Below are 26,147 nucleotides of genomic sequence, written 5' to 3'. Positions count from 1 at the left end.
CAGGAATTCTATTTTTTCCCCCTTATTGAAAATTAGCTCAAAATGTCACTTACTGAGTACAGCAAATAGCCTGAGTCCAATGTGGCATCTGGTGATACTAAAAGACAATGGCCCAGTTCAGACATAATGGGAAATCATTCTTCCCTGCTACAAAAATGAGTTTGCAAAAGACCTGTGCTCACTCAGTTGTGTGCTCTTCTCTACTCTGTTCCATGCCCAAGAGGAGGTGACTGAAAGCTTCTGCAAGGATTGAGGAACCTCCAGATGTTGCTGGATGCCAAGTCTCATCAGCCCCAGCCAGCATGGTCAGTGGTCAGGAATAACAGGAATTCTACTCCAACAACATGTGGAGGCTCACAATTTTCACAGCCCTGATTTGAACTAACCAGAGCTTGGATGTCACAGGGAAGAACAAGATATGGAACCTGCATTTAAAGAGATACAGGCTTTGAAGTTTTTCAAGCGAGCAACATCCATGTTTTGAAAAAAAAGTCCATGGATTACAGAAGAGGAAACAAAAGTGCTTAGTACTTTTCTGAACAGATGAAAATCCAAAGAGAAGAAAGAAAAGGGGACAAGCTGGTGTTTGACCTACACAATATATAGCAAAAGCTATTCTAGGAAATGAAATATCCTTCTTAAAAGGAGGAGCAGCTCCATCTTTCACCACAATTTGGAAACTTTTACCAGCAAAGTGTGATAGTCACCTGACAGTGTAGGCCGATAGATAGAAAACCATCTTTTTAATGAATGTTTGAAAATTATAACCATTTTAAAAGAAAATGTCAGAACATGTCTACACAATGCTAAAGCTGGAGTTTCCATCAAGCACACAAGAGCCAACAGTCTATACTGTATAATAATTTGTTGCTGTTAGTGTAAAGAAAAACTGTTCTAGCTGTTCTAGCAAAAGCTACTGATGCAAATAAAACGAAAAGCTCCCCCTGCATCATATGCGGATAGAAGACATCTTGAAAAGAAAAAAATAGGACTATGACATCCATTTGAGCTTAATGCTGTGGATCACAAATATGCAGTGCACAAGAGGAAAGGTTTGCAGGAGTAGAAACATTATTTCAGAAAAAAGAAAAAGGGAGATCCCCCTTCAAAAGAACCCCCACTCCAATGAGAATTGAGAATGCCAACTGACCATAGAATGCTGACAGTTGCAGGGGAGGGATAGAAAACACAGCAGGCAAGTGGGGAAAGGAAGGAGAATGGAATGGAGTGTGCTGGAAAAGAGTATGGCTGGCTAGCTAGCTGCAACCCTGACCAGAAGAATTCTACACTGCAACGTTTTGTTGCAGCACAAATTGTAACAGACTAGCCATTACAATTTTGAGAGGAGACTACAGGAGAAGAATCTGTACCTTAACTGTACCTTATATGTATGAACATTAAGGAAAGTTAGATATTGAGGGTGGGGGCAGAGTTGGCATATACATTATTTCTATTTAACATCACTAAAAAGTAGCAAATATTGCACACAATACTCTCTTTCAGTGGGGAGTACAGTCTATTAAAAAATAATCATATAACAAATTTTGTTTTCTTTTTAGTACTTTCCTCCTGTGTCCAGATAATTTAAAATCGATGGCTGTAGTTTACTCAGCTTGCTGCAAGGTACTGTCTGACACTTTCTAAGGTCACTTTGGCACAAAAATACTGACTGATACTTTTTAAGGTCACTTTACTCTGTTCTTTGAGGCTGAGGGCGCAGGAATGACTAAAAGATCCACTGGGATTCACAGAGAAGGAAGGAAGGTGAATGAAGTTCCTGCTAGGAAACAAAATACAATGGGAAGACCTGTGCACATAAGACACACAGCAGCAACCTGCAGGTGAGAGGTTAGTGCACACTACCCTTTCAGAAAGTTATTTTGTGACTTACAGATAAGAGAGAAGAAACGTAAGGCTGTACAGAGAGCATCAGCTGGACTCCCATTGTCACAAAAACTTTGCTTTGTTGCCTCATTATGACACGTTCATCTTCTTTAGAAAAAGGAAGCAGGGGAAAATAACTGTGTGAATTGGCCCTGTGACTGGTGTTTGATGGTGAATACTGGATTTTGGGAAATGTTGTTATTCTGGGTTAAATAAACCTGAGAAATGATATGTGACCTAAAACAGACCTTCATTCTGCTGACTGCATATATAGAGGCTGTCTCCTGTAATCACCGCAGACAGAACAGAATTCAAATATAGATGTGAGCATATTCTGGGGGTTTCAGCTGACACCAAATCGCTCTTCATCAGCTCTGTGTCTTAACTTCTCCTTGGTGTCCAGGGGCCAGCCCTACCATTAGGCAGAGTTAGGCAGCTGCCTCAAGCAGATGACGGTGGAGTGCCTGTGTTTGCTGCCACCACGCCCTGCCATTCTTTTTGGGTGTTCCCCTCTGTTAGAGGAGGACAAAGTTGTGTGTGGCATACAGCCAGCCCTGTGCCCTCCAAGCTAGCCTGCTTCCCATCAACATTGCCACTGTTGAAGTTCAGTTGCCAGTCTGGTTAGCTTCTTTTGTGGAATGGTGGTGGGAGACACCATCTTGTCCTTTTCCTCAGGTAACAAAATGCCTTGGGCAGGCCCTGTTGGTGTCTGTATATCTTGTAGGAGACTGAGAAGCCCCATTTTACTCCCCACACAGACAAAGAATAATATAATTGTACAGTTGGAGGGGAGCACAAGGGTCATCTGGTCCAACTCCCTGCAATGCAGGAATCATTTGCCTCCAGTTCCTTCAATATGAAGTTCTAATTTCAGAGTAAGTGAACAGCCACTTCATAATCCTGAGGAGACCAAGTAAGGGTTACTTAATTTCTCTCTTTCTTGACCTCTCTTTTTGCACTAATTCATCTGGCAGTATACTAAGGCTCTCCAGTTTCCTAGCAACAGCATGTTATGGATTATGAGGCTGTGCTTCTCTAATGAATAGAAGCTGCAGCAAAAACTCAACTACTTTCCTTCCCTTGGGATTGGATAATATATAAAGAAGTACAAAGAAGTGTGGACAGCCTCAGTTGAGGTGGATGCAATGGGGAAAACGGCAGACTCCCGGCGAAAGAAGCTAAAATACTAAACGCTCAGAATAAAACTGCTTCATAGCAACGATAAGCGCCTGAGATGATTTCATTTCCCAATGCTGATATCATGGGGATGATGAAGAAACTCAAACTCATAAATGTGCTTCTTAGAAGTAGCTTAATAATGGTTTGATAGGAAATAGCACAGCCACTGCCAAAGGGGACCAGGCTAAAGCAGTCAATCCCAAAATAAGGATTGTCTCATTACCATTAGGACACCGAAGGACCACCAGTCTGCGCTTTGAGTGTGGCCTCGCCGGTTGACCACCTCTGGGGCCATGTACTCTATTGTCCCGCAGAATGAATATGCTCTCTTGTCATGATCGATGGCTTCCTTGCTCAGGCCAAAATCTAAATAAAGGCAGATTTAAAAAAAGAAAGAAATTGAGTATGTGATATAAGGACACTTGCAGTCACTTTAAATACACCAGTCAAGACACAGAACCCGACCCAGCTCTAGTTTTTTTTTAGTAAAAAATATTAGTCTCTTTTCTAGAAGAACCAAGCAATGAACAAAGGGAAAAGAATTTAAAACCAGGAGCCACATGTAAATCTTAGAAGCTGAAATATAAACTTTATAAACTTCTTCTAAGTTTTGAGTGTTGCGCTCAGTTGGTGGCCCTGGAGGTTCAGCATTAGCAAATGCTGCCATCAAGTTAAAGTGGGCTTGGAATAGCCTTGCAATGTAAATGGTCTGCAGTGGCAAGGAGTGAGTTTTAGTAAATCTGCAATGGGAAGGAGTTCCACAACTGAGGAGCACCCCCCAAATCCTATCCGTTTTCTGAACCTGATGCAAAATTGCTATTATTTAGGGGGCAGCTTTGCTGCATCAGAGAGATTGTTTATTTAATTTCAGTTTCTCAAAGCAGCTTACCAAGAAGAAGTAAAACAACAACGTGCTAAACTTAAAACCTAGATTAAAACATCAGAAAACAAAGTCATTAGAATTTTCATTGCAATGGATTACAAAGGAGATGGGATTTAATTAGGCTTTAAAGCTAAACCTTAAATCGTGCCAAAAGAGATCAGGAAGCCAGTGAAAGTTCAAGCATGTATCTCAGTGTCTATTCATCACCAGGAGGAAATGAGAGGTAGAATGCAAAAAGATGGAGCTGCTACATGGGGTGTGGGGGATGCTACACACCTGTAATCTTAATGTGTCCTTCTTCATCTAGAAGTATGCTGGAAGATGATGCATAGAAAAGTTTAGGACAAATGGAAAACATATTAAATAAAGTCAGAAGATGCATAATTAGTGCATAGAACCTGAAGCAATTCAGTGTGAAGAAAATCACAGGCATCCATTAAATCTCCCTCTTATATTTGTATATTGCAAAAGTCTCCGCATGAACAAATGCAGATCAATGGAAGAGGACCAGGCTTGGATCCTGAACTAGCCACCATGTCTCAGCCTCAGGTCTGCATCTCTAAAGTGGAAATAACATTACACTATCTCATAGTTGTGCCCGTAAGACAGACAAAGTATATAGTGTACTATCCCATTGTGTAATTTATTATGTTGATAATTTTCCTTCAGTGATCCATAAACTTGCATGTGAATGTCCTGCCCCATTATTATTATTATTATTATTATTACTACTACTACTATTAAAAATGGGTGTTTAAGGTTCCAATCAAGTTATTCAAACATTCTGTGAGGTTGTTCACATAAAATTCAGTAATAAATACAATAGAGAACCTTTGGAAACATCTCAGTAAAACAATACCATATTATTAAACTATCAATTCAACATCAAAAATATGGATTAAGAAAATCATCAAGACCAGGCCAAACAATCAGAGCCACAACCACAATTACTTTCCTTTAAGGCAAGGTTTTAAAGGTCTGCTTGAAAATATCCAGGAATGGGGACTGCTTAATATCATATGGAATGATATCCCACACTTTTGGAGCCACCACTGAAAAATCCCTGGCTCAGAATGATGGGTCTGCACACATAGTCTGTGATTTCTGTGGGGCACTGTAATTTTTTCTACTATTTTCCATGCTAGCCAGGCAAAAGCAGTCGATGAGGATGTGGAGAGGGCTGGTGAGAAGTGTGCCTGGAGAAGATTCCCAAGGGCCTGGAGGTTCCCCACTCCTGATCTAATGGATGGGCCCCAGGAGTACAAGGTAAAGGGAAAATGCAACAAGTAGCTTGCCATTTGCTTCTTTCCCACCCCATCCAATGAGCTTATTCTTCACATTCCTTTCTATTCATCCATTTGGGCAAGGGTAAAAAAAGGACTGTGCGTGATTCCCCCTATCATTTTTTTTTAAAAAAATAAAATCTTTTGAAAACTGCAACAATAACTCTCACTCCCACATTGTTGTATTTTGCAGTGAAATGTAATTTGAAAGGAAGTGATACTCGGTAGAACATTTGTGGGCTGGGAACAGACTGTTGCGGAGAATAAATGAATAATGAATACTGACAGTTGTCACTACTATTATTCAACTACTATCTCTCGATTGCCTTTCTGACAAAGCTTGCTTCTTCTGACAAAGCCGTGCGCATAAGAGTTGTACACCACAAAAAGAGTATACAATCCTTGCTGCTCAACAAATCTTCATTTAAGACAACAACACTGTTCTAAAATCCCCTTATCTGTTTCTAACACGGGAGAGAGAGAGAGAGAGAGAGCGCGCGCGCGCATATCTTCCATAAGCAAGGGAGAAACTGAATCTGAATTGCTATTTGTTTTTCTGCCTTGTATGCCCCCACTAAGTTTTCCTGGAAGGAGAGAGGAATGTAGTCCCTGGGGATGTTATTAACCCAATGGAAAATTGGCTGGTATGGCCCTGGCAAAAGCAAAGGGGTCAGCAACTGAGTTTGGGGTACCTTTTCCTCCAATGAGCTCAAGATGGAATACATGGTTCTTCTGCGCCTCTTTTAATCGCCACAACAACCATGAGAGTTAGGTTAGACGTTTTTTATCTAGCAGGCACCCTTGCCCACTAATGTCAAACTATTTGAATGTGTAATAATTTCCAGAGGGGCAACCACATTTGTCTACTGTTGCTGCAACAACAGCAGAGTTTTGAGGCACCTTAAATGCTAACTGATTTGCCATTTGAAGTTGGTTATTCAATACAGTTGTGTCCTGTTTTCACCCCAGTTGAGCAAGTTGGCTTTCTTACCCACTCACCCTATTCTCACTCCCCACTGTAGACACAGTTTCTTATCCTCTGAACTTTCAGGATGTTCTCTAAGCTATTCAGATAAATGAGAATATCACTCCAAGAGACATACATTTCATGAGGAAATTGATGCAGGGTCTCACAGGCATTTTGTGATCCAAACAGAGTAACCCCATTTAAAAATCTTCCCACATGCATTTCTGCCCCAACTTACTTTTCTGGTTTCAAATCCCTGTAAATAATACCAAGACCATGGAGATGATCTAAAGCCAAGGCCAGCTCAGCTAAGTAGAACTTAACATCTTCTTCTGTAAACATAACCTAGAAAGAAGCAGAAAAAGCAGTATTTTTTAAATGCACAAGTGGATTTATTTATATCGATACTTTTGCTAGGATACTATGACAATATATTGGTCCAACAAAATCAACTGATTATAAGCCAAATGGAAAACAGGCTAACAATTCAAAAGCCAAAAACTGGATTCTGCTAAATCCATTTTGATTTACCGAAATCAATTCAAATATTGGATTTTGGACATTTATATTTATATCAAATTTGGGATACTGTCCTGTTCCTCACATCCAAAAGTTCCAGTCCATCATAAATCCATGTCTACCCAGAAATCATGAGTTCGAAGAAGTGTGGATATGATTGCAACCAAAATTTTATAAAATAAGTTTATCGCTAACATGTGAGTGCTGAATAACCTTAGAAACAAAAGCAGAATAGGTGATGTTATTTCCCACTTACAGATGGTCATTTTGGAGTCTGTAGGTATCCTATAAAATGAATCAAATTTTATGACGGCCCCCAAAACACTGATCTGGTTTGCAATTAGTACAAATATGTAGGTTCCTATAGAAGAGATGGTGACCACTTTGTTCTTCTTTCTGTTGCTGTGAGTAAAGTAATGGTTTAACTTAGCATGACATCCAAAACCAAGCTGATAGTTTGTCTTGCTCCAGGTAAGCCACAAACTATAACCATGGTCTAGTATTACATATGAACTGGGCTGATTATTTGCTAATCTCTCTCAAGTTTTTTTCGGGTTTTTTATACGACAAATCTATCAAATATGAATTAAATCAGTCTTCTTGAAATTGCTCTTTTGGCTAACCTAAAATGAGCCATAGTGAAAAGGCCACATTTACATTTTTAAAATGAAAATGTGCTTTTTTCCATAACTACATTCTTTTTTAATAAAAAAAAAACACCAACAGCAACATTATTTCCGTGTTTCCACAACGTATGTGAAGTTCTACTTCCCAGTATTATAATTAATCCTCCTTATCCCAACTAATATGTTGGGAGGTTTTTCTTATTACTAAATTACTTATTACTAAATACAAACTAAGGTTTTTCTTATTACTAAAGGGACGATGGCTAAATCCTTGTAAGGAGCAACCGGTAGGCCCCTGCTTTAAAAAAAGAAAGAAGAGGGAGGGAAATAATGCTTAACCGCACATTTCCCAATAGCGCTAACATTGATTCTTTATAGAAAGACAAAGACTTCGTTTCTGTGTTCTGGGGATAATGGCAGGATGGCTGTGTGTTACACTTCCATGACCTTGCTTGCAGAGCATATCGAAAGCCACAGGAAGAGGACGGACAGGCAGTTCACCCACGGTCAAAGGACTTGCTCCCTGGAAGTGACTTTAAAAGGCCATCCGCTTCAAGGCAATGACTCTTGTGGCTGGCACAGCTCTTCAGGCAGGATTTAGAATTGAGTAGTCATTACGGCTCACCCAGAGAGAAGACTCCAAAAAGCTGCATGAGCAGGTTAGAAAAAGAAGAATACTGTATTTTTTTTTAAGTGGCGCATGGTGTCAGCCTGATGTACTCCCATTCACTTTGCCTTGGTGCACTCAGGTCATCATGGCAGAGTTGACTTTCCTTACTCAAGCAGCATTCAATAGGGGAGGACTTAACATGTTACTTCGCACCTATGCTTATTGCTGAAAATGCATGCGGGCGATGACTTAGCTTAGCACAAGATTAGCTTTTGGTATGCAGGCACTGAGATGCTACTGGGGAAAGGGACCGTAGCTGAGTCATAGAGCACCTGCACTATATGCACAATGGCCCAGGTTCAATCCTTGGCATCTCTGGGTAGCGCTGGGAAAGACTCCCAGTCTGAAACCATGGACAGCCACTGCCTGCCGGTGTGGGCAATGACAGAGCTATGAGAGCCACTTGCCTAACTCCATACAAGACAGCTCCCTATGTTCCCACTGCATGGATCACCTGCACAGGGACAGGGTTTCCAGCCAGACAATGAGCAACACGTCCATCAGCCCTGGAAGAGGAATAAAGAATGAAGAGGCAGCAGCAAAGAAAGGAAGGAAGACAGACTTGTGTATTGGCAGAGACAGAAAGGATGATCATAGTCTGAGGAAGACCCTCTGAAAACAAAGGGCATAAATAAATAACACAAGTCCATTGATTTCAATGGCTCTACTCTGAGTATGGCTTGGTTGGATATTGCCCAAAGAGAGAAATTAATTAAGACTGGAACAGAAAATGCTATCTAAAATATATAAATATTTTGCACTAAGAAAACCAGTTTTTAAAAAACGGAATAGTCCCCTGTTCTGCCCAGTTGAGCAATTAATGTTTTCCTGCCAAAATAAAAGGTTTCCTGCCAACAGTCAGTACCAAGGCTAACAAAAACTGGTAGCATCATCTATTGATTTTGAAGTTTGAATATACACATTTTAGAGGGATGGGGAGGAACAAGCACAATTTTCCTTTGTGGCAGATGCCAAGGTGTGTCTGAAGTACAAAATGTGTTTGAGTGCTAGAACGAATAAATGGCTGTGACTGAAGGGTGGCCAGTGCTCTGCGATGATCAAGAGCGCTGCATTTCTGCTGCCAGCAAGTGTTTAGCAGGAGGCATTGCACCTCTCTCCAGCTGCTCCATTGCTTTGCAGATGGTGCTTTGATAGCCGTTGGCACCCTTGGCTGATGGGCATGGCAGGTCTTCCCAACAAACTGCTGTGCTTTGGCTCCAAGAATGGTGTAAATGGGAAGATGCACTCTTGATGTTTCAGGGTGTGGTTCAGCAACAAAGCATTTGCTGAGCTTTGTTGTGACCTTGCCTTATCCTCAAGTATATGGGCAGATTACAGCATGTTTGATCCAGTGCAAATAAAAATGAACCCTAAAGATAAATGCTATAAAGTGCCATGATGCTATGTGTTGGATTTATTCAGGATAAGAGGATTGCAGGGTTGTTGTGAGGATAAAATGGCAATGGGGAGAACCATATCCACCACTTTGAGCTCCTTAATGGAAAGGTGGAATATAAATGTAATGAAAATAAAAATAACTAAATATATGAGAAACTAGAAGGATGGAATTTGCTAAGAGACACAGCTACCGGTATAGAATTACTTTGGTTTGTTTTTCAAACAAGACACATTAATCTATTGGACTCACCTCTTTGGAAAGTCTGGTGAAAAGGTCCCCACCTCGTAGGAAATCTAGTATAAGATATAGCTTTCCTTCTGTTTGAAATGCTACAGTAGAAAAAGACAGTAGGATATTCAGATATGTTGGACCTGTACACGTTCAGTGAAAGCATGAAGGAGTTTTATGGGAAGGGGATAATAGGTATGTTTTGTTTTGGCAGGGACCATAGTGGCATTGGGTGCTTCTTCCACTTTTTGCATAACAGCAGCTATGAAAGTCTATTATCATAGATAATGGCCTTTCAGTCAGGGCATGGCTGGAAGGCACTTGATGCAGCAACTTTGCTGAAGCTAAACACATCTGGCTTTGGTCAGTGCCAAGATGGGAGACTACCTAGTAACTCTGCCTGCGCTCCCTTGATATCTATGATGGAAAAGAGACAGAAAAGCATCACCATCACCTTCTGTTGATGGGGACAGAATATTGCAGGTGGCAACTTAATGCTCATTCCATTATTCAAGTCTCTGGGTAGATTAGTGTAACCCACTATCTCTCATGCAATTCTGCTCCACAATGGTGTTAGGAGGTTAAAATACCGCTCTCTGAACCTCCTGTAGAATAGACCAGGTACGCTGGTAACATAAAAATAAAGTGCTCTTAAAATAAATAAGGTATTCACCATGTTGTTACAGTAACAGCCACACTTTTAACATTTGGGGGGAAAGGGTTCTAGTACTGCGTACCCTTGACTGGATAAATATGATCTATATAAGTAGGCAATCAAAAACCACACATAGATAATGAATTTGAATAGCAAGGGATCCAGTGGAAAATATCCCAAGGCGATTAGGAATTGATTTATAGAGAAATCTTACCATAATGAAGTTTTACAATGAAAGGATGATTCACTTCTGCCAAAATGTCTCTTTCCATTTTTGACCGGACACGATCTCGGACTGTAAAGAGAGAACAATAAAACATCAGGATACCCCACGGTTCAAGAGACTCACGTTGTACGGTTAGATCGGCTGCTGTGCTGCAGCATAATCACGAATAGCTCGTTTTAGTTTTGTATGCGTGTTGCTATCCCCTCAACGGAGCGCGCAGGCAAGGAATCAAAGGCAGGCATGTGCTGCACATACAGCTGGAGCCGTTTGCTGCCATCGTTGGTAGCAGGTTCCCTCTGCTGAAGAGCCAAGTCACTTAGGAAAACGGAGCAGTGTGAGCTGCTCCAGTGCAAATGGGAAGAAGAGCTTTTTATGTGCATACAGTTCTATCCTGCAGGTGCATAACTCTTCTTTTGTATGGCAGGCCATAGATACTTGCCTTTCTTGATAAACAGGGAGTTTACAGCTTGATTTTTCTTGCTAGAAACACACCTAGAATGGCAGTGGCAGTAGAATAATTCCCAATTCCCCAACTTATCAGGCAGCACCATTTGCAGCCCAGCACGGCACAGCGGGGGAACATCAGAGGTCTCTTGCATGGTTAGAAGCAGCTCTGTACACTTCCAGCTGGCTGGAGGACAGGGACAATGGGACTTTGGGAAGCCAATCAGCTGCCATGATGGACTCCCAGGGCTGGGGCCTTGGGAATGGACTGGACAGAAGACAAGTCTGCCCCTGGGTTATAAAAGGCAGACCATACCTGCTTTCCTCATCTCAGTCATGCCAGACTTTCCCACCCACCCACGCTTTCATTTTTACTGCACTTCATGCTGCTTTGCAGGAATGAATTTGCTGTCCAATGACACTGCTATGGACAGACGTTGGTTGCTGGTTTCAGGGTTGAGGAGGAATTCTGTCCACAGGCGGACTGGCTTTGGTCCCATGGATTTTCACTTGCCTCATAGCAATCATCACAACTGAAGATGGCAGGAGAGGCACTGGGCTAGATGCTGAGGAACAAAGGACAAGAAAGGGACATCCAGCCCAAGTCAATAGATGGATCCCCTTAAGGGATTCTAGAGTGTGATGTTTTCTGTCCAGAACCCCGTTTTAGAGCCATAGCATCCCCTACCATTGGCTGAATGGGGTCTACTGGAAGAGGTTCATACTGTAGAGGACCCCAACACTGGCGAACCCACATTGCTTGGCTAACAGCAGATCACCCAGCAAGTAGATTGGGTGATTAAGGAATCTCTGCCCATTGCCTATGCCAAACCTATTTTTCTGCTGTCAATAAACTTGTGGCCTAATTTCAGTCCAACACATGGCTCTATGTTATTTGCCACCTGCTCCCCCCCCCCCCTCACAGCTTCACTGCATCCGGGCCTACCATGAAAACTATCTGTTTGTTAGGCTGATTATTTGTTAATAGTCTAGGGTGGTTTTTTTTTGACTAGTGAAAGCTAATGGAAGCTAGTGACAGCAGTCTCCTAATACCTGGAAAGCACTCTTTAGATTTTGGAATAAGATACCCATCAGAGCTTTGAGAATGCAACAACTGACTGGCTGAGAAGAGACACGGGCAATGAAAAGACATTTTAAATACAGCTAGAGAGCGAGCAAGCTGAGAATTACTAGTTAGAACTTTGTTGTACTTTTGAGGGCTGCACAAATTCAGAAATAAACCCCACTGAGTCCAGTGAGGCTTATTTCTAGGTAAATGGATCCAGGACTGCAGATTAGTCTGAGTAAACGGCTTGCTCCCATTATGTCCTGCTTGTTGTATATTTGTATATAAAGCAAATCTTACAAAGACACTCTCAAACCTTCTATGCTTTCACCAAAAGTTATAGCATGGTTTCTGAAACTGCTCACAACTTGGGGAACAATATATAATCATAGCAGCAGGTATTAACCACAGATCAGTCCTAAGTGTATTCAAATATTTGTCCAGACCTAATGTTACTAGTAAGGATGACTCACGGAAAACCACCTCCTGGATGCAGTTTTGATAAAAACACAATGAGTAAGAAGAAAAGTCAGAGGCTAGGGCAGAGGAGACGAGTCTTATTTTCTTGGGCTAACAGTCATGACTGTGATGGATCAAGTGAGCAGAGCCCATGAGAGAAATCTAATAAGGGAATGTCTATTGGGTTCAAACTAATTTTAAGAAATGACGCAGAATATGTATAGCAGGAATGTCTTAACCACATTTCAGATGAATTTGCAAGATTCTAATTAGATAGGACGCGGGTGGCACTGTGGTATTAACCACTGAACATAGGGCTTGCCGATTGGAAGGCTGGCGGTTTGAATCCCTGCGACGAGGTGAGCTCCCGTTGCTCAGTCCCAGCTCCTGCCAACGTAGCAGTTTGAAAGCACGTCAAAGTGCAAGTAGATAAATAGGTACCGCTCTGGCAGGAAGGTAAACGGCATTTCCGTGCGCTGCTCTGGTTTTACCAGAAGGGGCTTAGTCATGCTAGCCACATGACTCGGAAAAACTGTCTGCAGATAAAAGTTGGGTCCCTTGGCCAGTAAAGCAAGATGAGCGCCACAACCCCCGAGTCCTTCGTGACTGGACTTAACTGTCAGGGGTCCTTTACCTTTAGTCATTAGATTATATCATATAGTCCCAATAATACTTTCCTTTCTGATAAGAATTTGGATGGACTTGCACACTCATTTACCATACTGCAAGCCACACAAGGGCAGCTTTAAACCCACCTTATATAGCTGCATATATCCAAAAGTGTCATCTCTAACATACACAACAAACTGCCAAAAAGCATCACTACTGGATTTTTGTGTGTGTGTTGGTCTTGCATTGGACATATGTACATTGTACATATGTTAGCAAAAATAGAACCTTTAACTAAGTTAGGGCTGCTATGCGTCCAGAATTTCCTGGACATACCCGGAATACTGTAGTCAGAAGCAGTGTCCAGGCGGAAATCAGCAAAATGTCTGGGAAAGCCATGTTGTCAGTGTCATTGTTGCCATTTTCCTAAAAAAAAAAAGAAGCTCAAAATGGGCATTTTGTTGCGGTTTTGCAAAAAATAGTTCAACAACTTTTGTGTCTGCATTTTCACTTTTTGAAATATGTTAACCCTAAGCTATGTGATTCTATGAGTGGTTAGGAAGTTGCTTCCACAACCTACCACACAGTGTTGTAGTACAGAAAAAAAGGAGAGGGACCAATGTACACTGTCCTCAGCTCCTTGAAGGAAGGGTAAGATTAAAAGTGTAACCAAGAAATCAGTATAGGTGCTTAGCATCAAAGTGTGTCAATTGGTTCAGTGTTTGTCTGTATTCCTGACCAAGAGTGAGCATGCAGAAGTCACTCTGATATCAGTAGGGATGACATACTCATAACTGAATGCAGGATCACCCTAAGTTATGAACAAATATTTACAGCATGGTTACTTGTAAATAAATCCCACTGAGTTTCATGCCGCTTACTTCCAAGTATGAGTGCGTAGGGTTACAGACTCAATAACTGATTCAAGCTTTGCCCACCCATATTGCAGTAAAACCAGCCAAAATCCAAATGGATGCATTGCAGACATTGACATTTTGGTGGCAATGCATGATACCTAAAAAAAAAAATGTATTAGCAAGAAATTACTAATTTTCTGGTTTAAATTGACTCACACTGACAAATCAATTGAGACTTTGTTTGATTAATCTACCAATTAAAAATTACTAAAGCCTGCAAGCAGCAGAATTTTACAGAGATAACGCAGCTTGGAAAGGTCGCTGTCCAGTCACGTTTGTTATGGGCCTTAATAGAAACTTTATTAAAACAATGATTCATTGAATTTCTGAGGCTGCTAAACAACAGCTTTACAAAAGATGACCAAACCCTGAAAACTACAGTAACACGAAAAGTAGAACGGCAGGATAACAGTACAGACCAACTGAGCGGCATAAAGAAAACAATCTGCTGAGCATTTGCAAGGCATCTGATGAAAACCAACAGGGAGGCTTTCTCTAGAGCCCAGATGGAGAACCCATGCCTTTTGAGATGCTTCCAGACAAACTCCCATCATCCCATGCTGGCTGAGGCTGATGGGTGTTGGAGTCTGGAGGGCAACAGGTTCCCCATCCCTACCATAGACATTTCCTGCCGGTTACCAGAATAAAATGTAAGCTTATCACTAACTACCTTAAGTTTGTTTGGATACCCTGACATTCTTCATATATTTGTCAAGATTTGAGCAGTGACATCACATGTTGCTTTAATTCCTCTGCTGCTGCACTTCCCCCATGACCTCTCTTCTAGTCCCCTCTCTTTTCTTTGTTTTTCTTGCACGCCTGGCTATTGTATTTTCTTTCTTTCTTTCTTTCTTTCTTTCTTTCTTTCTTTCTTTCTTTCTTCTTTTTTTAAAAAAATCCCACTCTGACTGCTTATTCTGGTAGCCTACCAATGACATGGGTTTCCCAGAAAAAATCTGAATTGGAAAATGTTCCTAATTTGCACTGGAAAATTTCCATGTTTGTGTTGGAACATCTTCTGATGTCCTGGAGAGTGATCTAATTTAGCATGGTTATTTTACTTGCTTTTACTAAAAACTAAAAACTGTGAAGGGACTCGGGTGGCACTGTGGGTAAAAGCCTCAGCGCCTAGGGCTTGCCGATCGAAAGGTCGGCAGTTCGAATCCCCGCAGCGGGGTGCGCTCCCGTTGTTCGGTCCCAGCGCCTGCCAACCTAGCAGTTCGAAAGCACTCCCGGGTGCAAGTAGATAAATAGGGACCGCTTACTAGCGGGAAGGTAAACGGTGTTTCCGTGTGCGGCTCTGGCTCGCCAGAGCAGCGATGTCACGCTGGCCACGTGACCCGGAAGTGTCTGCGGACAGCGCTGGCCCCCGGCCTCTTGAGTGAGATGGGCGCACAACCCTAGAGTCTGTCAAGACTGGCCCGTACGGGCAGGGGTACCTTTACCTTTTTTAAAAACTGTGAAGCTGCAAAGCTTGCCTAATATTGTATTTGTACTTATTCACTGTTAGTAATGAACTTAAGAAACAATAAAACAAAAAAAGCTTGCAAGATTTCTGTCTGACATCACTGTAGCCCACGTTTGTTGTCATTTCTTTTTTCTCTGTTGGATGGGCTAGCTAGGGTAAGGTGAGTTATGTAGGTCTTGTCTTTTGTTGTTTGCTTGGTCTTATTAAAAAGAAAACAAGCAAATAAGCAAATCATTATAATAAAGAGGTTTGTTTGACATCTGAAGCATTTGTTACCCAAATGATGCTGGTAACGGAAGGATTGAGCTCATGAAAAAGAAGAGGGGGCAGATGAGATGATTTGGGGACAGATGAGGATTTGCTACTTTTACTTTTGAAAATGGCAGACTGTATAAAGAAATAACACTCCCAGGTTTTCTGTAACGGCTTGCTAACATGAATAACCAGAAAGAATTAGCAGGAGAAAAGAGAATTAATATTCAGCATATGCACTTCTGAGCCACATGCCTTCCATTAAAAAATCCCCCTTCCTAAAAACAAACAAACAAACAAATAATATGGGAAGGTGCCAACTCTCTGCGTTGCCTAATGACAATAATAATTGGCCATACTTCTTGCAGAAATCACGATAGGCTCACTAATTGAGGAGAAGTATTAATAATAAATTTTATTTATATCCCGCCCTCCCCAGCCGAAGCAGGGCTCAAATAATCAAACAATCAAATAATCCAACATTTTAAAAACATTCCATTATAAAAATTAATTAAAATCAAATTGATGGCAACCGTTAAGCAAAATTCTGTGCAGGTTGCCAGAGGAGGGGGTCAGGCTGCACCCTAACCAAAGGCCTGGTGGAACAACTCTGTCTTGCAGGCCCTGCGGAAAGATGTCAAGTCCCGCAGGGCCCTGGTCTCTTGTGACAGAGCGTTCCACCAGATTGGAGCCACAGCCGAGAAAGCCCTTGCTCTAGTTGAGGCCAGCCTAACCTCTCTGTGGCCTGGGATCTTTAGGATGTTTTTATTTGCAGACCGTAGGTTCCTCTGTGGGACATACCATGAGAGGCGGTCCCGTAGGTACGAGGGTCCTAGGCCGTATAGTGCTTTAAAGGTTAAAACCAGCACCTTAAACCTGATCCTGTACTCCACCGGGAGCCAGTGCAGCTGGTATAGTACCGGATGAATGTGATCTCGCAGCGAAGACCCCGTAAGGAGTCTTGCCGCGGCATTCTGCACCCGCTGGAGTTTCTGGATCAGTCTCAAGGGCAGCCCCACATAGAGCGAGTTACAATAATCCAGTCTGGAGGTGACCGTCGCGTGGATCACAGTGGCTAGGTCAGGGCGAGAGAGATAAGGAGCCAACTGCTTAGCTTGGCGGAGATGAAAAAATGCCGCCTTTGTTGTAGCTGTAATCTGCGCCTCCATGGAGAGGGAGGTATCGAAGATTACACCCAAACTCTTAACGGACGGTGCTGGCACTAATTGCACCCCCACAAGAGATGAGAGTTGCCCCTCCAATCCCATATCGTCCCGTCCCAGCCAGAGGACCTCTGTCTTCGAAGGATTTAACTTCAACCGGCTCCCACGTAACCATCCAGCCACAGCTTCCAAACATCTGGTCAGTGTGTCTGGGGCCGAGTCAGGATGGCCATCCATCAACAGATAGAGTTGGGTGTCATCGGAATACTGATGGCAACCCAGCCCAAAACTCCGGACAAGCTGGGCGAGGGGGCGCATAAAGATGTTAAAAAGCATTGGGGAGAGTATTGCACCCTGAGGCACTCCACACACCAAGGAGTGGCGCGATGACAATTCCCCCCAAGCGCCACCCTCTGTCCCCGACCAGAGAGAAACGAGCGCAGCCATTGAAGGACTGTGCCCTGGATCCCCACGTCGGCAAGGCGGTGGTCCAGGAGTTCGTGATCGACCATGTCGAAGGCTGCTGACAGATCTAGAAGAATCAGCAGCCCCGACCCGCCTCGATCCAGCTGCCTACGGAGATCATCTGTTAGGGCGACCAGAGCCGTCTCGGTCCCATGACCAGCGCGGAAGCTGGACTGGAATGGATCCAGAGCCGATGTTTCATCCAGAAATCAGCCAAGCTGTTCAGCAACCGCTCTCTCAATCACCTTACCCAGGAATGGAAGATTCGAAACCAGGCGGTAATTGGATAGATCTAAGGGATCTAATGATGTTTTCTTTAAGAGCGGGCGCACCACTGCCTCCTTCAGTTCCCCTGGGAATATCCCAGTGCCAAGGGACAAATTGATGATATCCCCCAGGGGGGCCCGCACCTCGTCTGGACACGCTCTAATCAGCCAAGACGGGCACGGGTCAAGAGGACAGGTGGTGGGCTTTCCACCTCGGAGGAGTCTGTCCACATCAGCTGGGGATATCCAGTCAAAGTGGTCCAATACTGGACCCGAGGACAGTCGAGGGGCCTCCAGTTCCTTTATTGTATCCAAATTGGCAGGGAGGTCATGGCGGAGCAACAGGACCTTCTCCGCAAAAAAGCTCGCAAATGCCTCACAGCTGTGTGTCAGATTGTTATTTAAATTTAGCTGTCCTTCAAGGGACATTAAAGACCTAATTATACTAAATAATTGCGCCGGGCGAGAGCTAGCGGATGCAATGGAGGCCGAGAAGTAGGACTTCTTAGCGGCCTTCACTGCCATCTCATAGGTTTTCATAAAAACCCTATAAGATGTTCTTGAGGCTCCGTCACGGGCACCCCGCCATACTTGCTCTAGCCGTCTGAGGTCCCGCTTCATTTTCCGAAGCTCCTCAGTAAACCAGGGAGCCCGGTTTCTGCAGGGTCGCAGAGGGCGCTTAGGTGCGATCTCATCGATGGCTGCTAGGAGCTGGATATTCCAGCCCTCAACAAGCTCAGTCAATGAGTCGCCAGGGGGAGCAAGGTCCCACAAGGCTTGACAGAATCTATCAGGGTCCATCAGCCTCTGCGGGCAAGCCCAAATCGGCTCGCCACCTAAGCAGGGTGGGGGTGGAAAGTCAATCCTGGCTTTCAGAGCGTAGTGATCAGACCATGGCACCTTCATCGAAGGAGACATGATCACATCTATACCTACGCCAAAGATCAAATCCAGCGTGTGGCCTGCTTGATGTGTGGGGCCCGAAACAAACTGGGAGAGCCCTAGTGTCGCCAAGAAAGACACCAGGTCGAGAGCCTGTGAGGAGGGGGTGGCATCAGCATGGATGTTGAAGTCCCCCAATACCAATAGGTTAGGTTTACGGCATGCAATGCCTTAAGAGAAAACATTATGAAAATGATTTATAGGTGGTACATGACCCCAGTCAAGCTTGCAAAAATTTACCATTTGCCCAATAATAAATGCTGGAAATGTAATGAGACTGAAGGTACCTTTTATCACCTTTGGTGGACTTGCCCGAGGATTAAGGCCTTTTGGGAAATGATCTATAATGAAATTAAGAAGGTCCTTAAATGTACCTTTTCTAAGAAACCAGAGGCTTTTCTCCTGGGCATGGTTGGCCAATTGGTGGTAAGGAAGGATAGGATGTTTTTTATGTATGCTACCACAGCAGCAAGGATTCTTTTAGCAAAGTATTGGAAGACACAAGAATTACCCACGCTGGAAGAATGGCAGGCAAAGGTGATTGACTATATGGGACTGGCGGAGATGACTGGCAGAATCCGTGACCAAGGGAAAGAGACGGTGGAAGAAGACTGGAAAAAATTTAAATTATATCTTAAGAATTGTTGTAAAATTAATGAGTGTTAAAATGTCAAGGGAATGGGAAATATAGAATTACAGCTGTAACTGAATAAGTAAGAGAAGAACGTTAAAAAACGAATTGAATAATTAGCTAATTGGGGGGTTGCTGAAGAAATATTAAAACAGGGATGCAGAAAAGGGGAGGCATGGGGAAGTCCGGGAAGTAAGGTTTATGAAAAAAAGGTTACGAAATTATACATGTTTATATGTTTGTTTGTTTAGGTATTGTGTATTGTTTGTGTTTATTTTGTGTTGGAAAACTAATAAAAATTTATATAAAAAAAAAACCCAATAGGTTAGGGAACTCCAAGGCCCAGCCGGCCACCGCCTCCAGCAGGCCTGACAAGGTGGCTGCTGGTGCGCTAGGTGGCCGGTACACCAGCCAGACAGACAAGCTCACCTCAGAGCCCCACACTAGGCCAACACATTCAATGCCGGGGATCGATGGCGATGGTAGAGCCCTGAAAGAACAATCTTCCCGGATTAATAATGCCACCCCTCCCCCCCAGCCCACAGTCCGTGACTGGTGGAGGACGGAGAAACCCGGGGGCGCCATCTCTCGTAAGGTAACAGTTTCCCCTTCGCGCACCCAGGTCTCCGTCACACAAGCCAGGTCGACCCCCTGCGAGGTAAAGAAATCTCGCAGGGTGGCGTTTTTGTTGCCTATAGACCTGGCATTGCACAACACCAGTGGCGGAGGTGAGTAATCCTTGCTCACCCTACCCTCGTCCCTCGGGATGGGGTGCAGATTGGAAGGGGTACGAGCATATCCATATCTCGATCCCCTTCGCCTATAACATCTGCCCCCACCGCCATACCTCCCTCGCCCCTCCACGGTAGCAATCCCAAGCCTCATACTAGCCTCCATTTACAAAATAAAAACAAAACAATTATACCTAAACAAAACCAATCCCCACCCCACTCAATATTCAACCCCAAACCAAAATAAAATGGAACAAAATAAAAATACATAGATAAAAACCACTTTTCACGGTGGTACAACAAAGTAAAAAGTAAAAGCACCTTTAAAACACTTTAAAATATATAAAAACATTTTTAACATTTGCTGCAGCAGCACTAGTGTCCTTAAAGCTGTGGCGGAGGTGAGTCTGGGCCCCGCCCCCTAGGCCAGGTGGAATTAGCCTGAGGAGGGAGCGGCCTTCCCCAACACTCACGATGCAGCAGCAGCGATGTCCCAGTGCCTCAATGAGGCCTCTTAAAGCTGTGGCGGAGGTGAGCCTGGGCCCCGCCCCCTAGGCCAGGTGGAATTAGCCTGAGGAGGGAGCGGCCTTCCCCAACACTCAGGGTGCAGCACTTTGGACTTTCATAATGTATCTTTAAAGCTTAAAAGAACATATTGGGGGGGGGGGGAGTTTGCAAAAGGTTTACAGGAATTTCCTCATCCAGTGTGTATCAGAACTGGCATCTTATTGAGTCATGTGAGTTCTTCCTCATGTTAAATTAAATCCCAACCATATCCCTCAAGTTATCCCTCTGTATTAGACAATACAAATTAACATAACATTGTGTTTAATTTGATTTTCTTCTCTAGTGTATTCTTATTTTTGTTGCTTTACTTAGACCAGGTATACATGAGGACATCATTTTAGTTGAAGTACTCAAATGGGACCTGTACATTTCCCCTCATAAGTCAAATAGTTTGAGAGAGGTGTGTTGTTGCTTTTTTGTGGAGGGTCTCCAATGAGATTCCCCCCTGTTGTTGCTAGTAAACTGTTTAAAAGGAGTGGGGGATCCTATCATAGTTCACCTGATATTATGTCTACTTGGACTCTCAGCAATCCTCCCAAGAATTCTACAAAGCAAACCAATATTATTAGTATCCGCATACTGCAGACAGACTGAAAGACTAATGGCTTGTCTTGAGGTTTGAGCCAAGGAAACTTAAACATTCAGCAATTACGAAACAGGTCAAGGTGATGTCCCCAAGCTACAATTATATTAGATTATGTTGGTGATGGTGGTTTTCACTACATCATAAACACTGGCTACGGGATCTAATTATTCATAGCTTACCCATAAGTCTATTGTTTTAAGCTTTGTTAGCTCGTAGGATTTAGAAATTAAACATTTTCATATGGTTTGTACTAAATGGAAAACATTCAGGAGACTTACTAGCCTGTGATTATTTCATAGGGATAAAGACATTAAACCTAACTATCAAGCTTTAACTAACTTCTAAATCCTAAGAGGTAATTGACTCTTTGACACAGTTCTGGCTGAGAGAATTATGGACCTGTGTAGAAAAATATACTACTGGTTATAACTTTCTCTGTGAGCCAGAGCTATGTTGGGCCCATTTGTTCCTAACAGAGGCTGTGTCTTCAGTTTATCATGTATGATTTGCCTCACCATGAGAATGTGTCTGTTGGATTTCTGCCTACTGTGTGGTTTCCAAAAGAAAAGATTTTTGGGAGAGATAGAAGCCTTTGTGCAAAGAACAAACTCATTTAATGTACTTTTAAAAGAAACAGACTTGGCCACCTGATGGTCCCTGGGAAGACATCCCAGTAGCCATATGTGCCATGGTCAATGGTGATGTACACTCCAAAAGGAAGATAATGGCCCAAGAGGGATGGAAATGGGTATGCTCAGGATTTGGAATCAGATAGCAAGGCAAGGACCTTGGACAAGGACTAAGATTCTGGTTCAGGACCATGGTTAGCAGTCCTGCAGCTGAGATAGAAAAAGCACATTGTCTTAACAGGGTCATAGAGCAACTGGCAGACCTTTCTAGCCTGGGCTAGGTAGTAAAAATGAAAACCCCACCCACTGACTGCTGCCTTTCGTCAACTGAAGAACCGACTGTAAGTGTTATCTTTGACAATAAATACTTAACTATCTGCATTCCTTTGGCTGGGAAGCACCCTTGACAGCAGGAATCTGAAAAACATGGCAGGCCTGGCTGAAACATAGCATTTGGAAGACAAGAACTCCTGGCTGTTTTGATAAGTTAACAAGGCCACGCTTCTAGAATTTTCTAATCTTCATTTAAAATTCCTCCTTCCCTCATTACATCTCCTGTAATAAACGCTCACTGCTCCCTTGGTTAAGGATTACAGAGGCTGGAGAAAGTGGGATCATGCAAATTGAATCGTTATATCATTGCACCGCTGCTATTAAGGAACAGGCAGATTAAACAATGACTAATGAAAAGCCAAAGTATTGTCAGTTGTATGAAAGGACATTGTCAGGGAAAATGAATGTTACTTCAGTGAAGAAGACTGACATGTTCTGCCTTTGCTTCTCTCACCCACAGCCCACTCTGAAAGTAACATCTTTAAGAAGGCATGCCTGGATAGAACACAGCTCTCTAATTGTCTTTGCTTCACATTGTCAAAGGAAAGAGAATTTCACAGGATGCTTGAAAGCAGTACAAAACAGACCCCACAGAAGAGCTCCAAAAGCTTGAGCTGTGATTCCCAAGTTGTTGTTTCCCCCCCTGGGAAGTCTGTTGCAGATAAAATTGTTTCAGCCACACAGCCTCAGAAGGACGAGCTGCTTTCCTGCCTGTTGTAACTGTATAGAATGGACACTAATGCATTACAGGAAAAAAAGGAAGTGTCGAAAGGCATCATAACCCAAAGGAGACCCATTTGCACAGTATTTGCAAATGGTACTTTATACACTACAGATTCAAAGTTAGGAATAATGGGATGAATTCAACATTGCACAAAGGCAATTGTTCCACCAGGACAAGCATTTCAGCTTGCCCAATGGAAAGAGCCCTCTTCTCCTCCCCCAATGTACTGTTCTAGGGGTTCTCCTGACCTCCTGAAAAAAACAATTTCGGGGGGATACAGGGGGAGGAGAGAGGGGAAAGCTCTGTTGTACAAGCAGGAGTCCTTGCATGGGGTTTCTGATGAAAGGACTCATTAGTTGTATCCCATCCAAATATTATAATTTAATTAGAAATACAGAACATCTCACCACTGCGATCAGGTGATGTGTGTGCTTGCTCAGTCTGATGCACAGGTGCTACCCATTGATGGGCAACTTCAAGGCCCCTTCTGCTCTCTCTTCTTAGGGTTCTTTATTTTTAAAGCAGACTTGGACTGGACAGCCCTTCAAATACAGGGGTGTTCTCTGACAGTGCTCTACAATAACAACATGTTTAGTGCTATACAAATGTATACCCTAAACAAGCCTAAATAAACCTGCTATGGAGTGAGCAGGGGATATGCATCCAAATAAACATGCTTAGGATTGAATTGATAAGGTGAGAAGCCAAGGCTGAGCAGCACTGCAGCCAATTCAAATGTGTGAATGGGTTGGTGCTGTGCACAGTCACATAAGCTTTCGGGCTTCCCTTATGCATTAGTGTAAAATGCAGGGAAACTGGGGCTTTCTCTCTTTCAGAGCCAATTCTTATATGGAATCTGGCCCAGGAGCATCAAAACTAGCCAGGCCATTAGTTCCTTGTGGGTTGGCAACACTTCCTTTAAATTTTGTGTGTTTGTCATTCAAGACCTAATAGCATAGCTATGAAAAAGCACTATCCTGATAATGCTATATAAGATACAGAAACATATTCACGTCTGTCTTCTTGCAGAGCAATTGCAATTAATTGCTGGAGAGACAGTGTCCTATGAAGATACCCTTCAGATATTAGAAAACAAGTGCTGATACAACAGAAAAGGATTACTCCTTATGAATCTTTAAATTGCAGGGATGCAGCATCACAATAACCCCAAACCATGGAGCACCATCTGTTCAAAAGGCACCGAGGGGGGGGGGGGGAGCGGAATCAATGATAAAGTGATGGCCATAGTTTAGGAACACAGTTTCACGTCACAGATGTAGCTTTCCTCTTTTAATAGCTCAGCAAACAATGATCTTATGTAACAGAATCCAACTTCTACATAATAACCTCAGCAAATGGTATTCTTACGGTGCTCTTTCCAATCTTAGCAATGTTGTTCTTATATAATATCATCATGTTGGTCTGCTATTACGAGATTCTTGCTTTTAGTAATAAAAGCAAAAGGAATAGTGGGTGTGCAGGGAAGAGAGGGGAGGAAAGGAGAAAAAGCAGAAAGGTAAGAAGGATTTGGGAGGTGGCCATAGCTCATCAGCAGAGAGCATGTTTTGCCTGAAGGTGGTCACAGGATAAATCCTGTACACTTCCAGCTAAAAGGATCAGGTAGCAATTGATATGGAAAAGATCTCTGCCTATGATTCTTTAAAGCTGCAGCCAATCAGAAGAGATATTACTGGGCCGTGTGGGAACATGATGTGACTTGCCTAGGGCAGCTCCCTATGTTGGGCAGCTCCCCATATCCCCTCCTCTCTTTCACACACACATCAAATCACACCAATTAATACGTTTCTATACAGGAAATCGGCCAACATGGCAATATGGTCTACATCAGGGTCATTCATATGACACATTCCTAAAGACCAAAAACAGCCGATTTCTCAACACAGCTGAGGATGAAGGATAATGGGGAATGAGAAAAAGCCAAAATAACTGCCATTAGACTAGGTTACAATGCTCCCGCCAACAGCCTTTGAGTTTATTGCTAACAAGAACTTAGGCATTTCCACTCAACTTCTGACATGGTAATACATGCTTAATTCTGAACTGATTTAGTGCTTCTGGGAGTGGGTAATTCAAAATACTTCCTTAAACCTTTAATTAAGCTGTCATAACAACTGCCCTTTGATGCCAAAAAATGACATGGCGCTGCCTGACAGGAATTCTGCTGGTTTCTGATTTAAAATCCCTGCTAAGCAATCTCAGTGGTTGTAATGGGGTCATTCAGCGTTAAAGCAATCAGAATAGAGCAGAAATGGATTCACAGTGGAGCCCGTACCATTGCCTTGATTACATTACTCCCTGCCATTTTTCACTGAATAGTAGCACTTGCATAGTTAGCACTACACCAGAGTTATTGTGAATGAATGAAAAGCTTTTAAATAGAAAATCTAAAAAAATGCACAATTGAAATCACGATTTCAGGCTTTTTACAAGTCTTAGGAGTTTTGGTTTAAAACAGGGGCAGCAAACTTCAGGCTTAAGGGAACTGTTTTGTTCTTGGGTTTTTACTAGAACCTTGAAATCCATCAACTAGAGCCGCATTCAAAATGGCGGTGCAAGAGAGTTTGGAATTAAGGAGCAGGGTATCCTCTGAGCCAGGAATTGGTTTTTATGACCAGAAGGATCCGACAGCACTTTCGCACACAAATCCACTCCTGATCCTTACTGTCTTTCTTTGTTTCAGCAACCTTATTTGTGCATGGAGTCTTTTTGTTCTTGCTTTTGTTAAACTATTATTAGTCAGAAACCCTTGCTGATCAATAAAAACCACCCCTAAATCTACCAGTAGATCCTCATCTACCTTCTGTTCCCACCTCACCCAAGTTTAAAATACTGTGTATCATATCAATTTTGGTAGCTCAAACATTTCATCTACAATGAACAGTGGTGCAGCAAGAAAACTGCTAGCACATTTGCAAAGCTAAGCAGGATCTTGCATGGTTTCAAATTGGAGGGGACAGCATGTTGCAGTTCTTTCATTGCAGGGGTTGGACAAGATGACCCTCGGGGTCCTTTCCAGTTCAATTATTCTATTAACCTTTCATTGATAATATTGTCAGCTATTGCTAACAATCGCCACAGTTTGGCTCAGAAGGTTACTCTAGTGCAGTCTTGACCATAAGTTTTGAAGAGGATGTTAAAAACACACACACATCCAAATTAGCACACGTACATTCTCAAAGCCATTTAATGCAGAATGATTATTCTCTTTAATATATCCTAAATGTGGCAAGCCGGAAGTGGCTGGGAATGGGGGGGTGGGGATAGGGCATAGCAGCCTTATGCATGTTCCAGCATCGCACATGATGACTTGGAATGCAACCTCCGCACAAATTGGGGGTTGCCTGTATAAACTGTC

At 42.9% G+C, this 26,147-nt stretch overlaps 1 protein-coding gene and 1 long non-coding RNA gene across 4 annotated transcripts in view; one reads left to right on the top strand and one right to left on the bottom strand.

Moving 5' to 3' along the window:
- Positions 1-390, top strand: part of LOC114594330 (uncharacterized) — a 34,774-nt gene extending 34,384 nt beyond the window's left edge. Inside the window, exon 8 of the long non-coding RNA XR_013392203.1 lies at positions 222-390. This is a non-coding gene — a long non-coding RNA (uncharacterized LOC114594330). The remainder of the gene's footprint in view (positions 1-221) is intronic.
- Positions 1-26,147, bottom strand: part of RPS6KA2 (ribosomal protein S6 kinase A2) — a 172,564-nt gene that overhangs the window by 31,528 nt on the left and 114,889 nt on the right. For all 3 annotated transcript variants that reach the window (XM_077925835.1, XM_077925836.1, XM_028723880.2), the window contains 5 exons: positions 10,508-10,588; positions 9,660-9,739; positions 6,435-6,541; positions 4,223-4,260; positions 3,287-3,429 (listed from right to left, as the gene is read on the bottom strand). In XM_077925835.1, coding sequence (XP_077781961.1) covers positions 3,287-3,429; positions 4,223-4,260; positions 6,435-6,541; positions 9,660-9,739; positions 10,508-10,588 — 449 coding nt within the window. The remainder of the gene's footprint in view (positions 1-3,286; positions 3,430-4,222; positions 4,261-6,434; positions 6,542-9,659; positions 9,740-10,507; positions 10,589-26,147) is intronic.

The sequence above is a fragment of the Podarcis muralis genome, chromosome 3 (assembly GCF_964188315.1).
Source record: "Podarcis muralis chromosome 3, rPodMur119.hap1.1, whole genome shotgun sequence".
NCBI lineage: Eukaryota > Metazoa > Chordata > Lepidosauria > Squamata > Lacertidae > Podarcis > Podarcis muralis.
The sequence above is the reverse complement of the archived record's forward strand: the minus strand, read 5'-3'. Positions and strand labels throughout refer to the sequence as shown.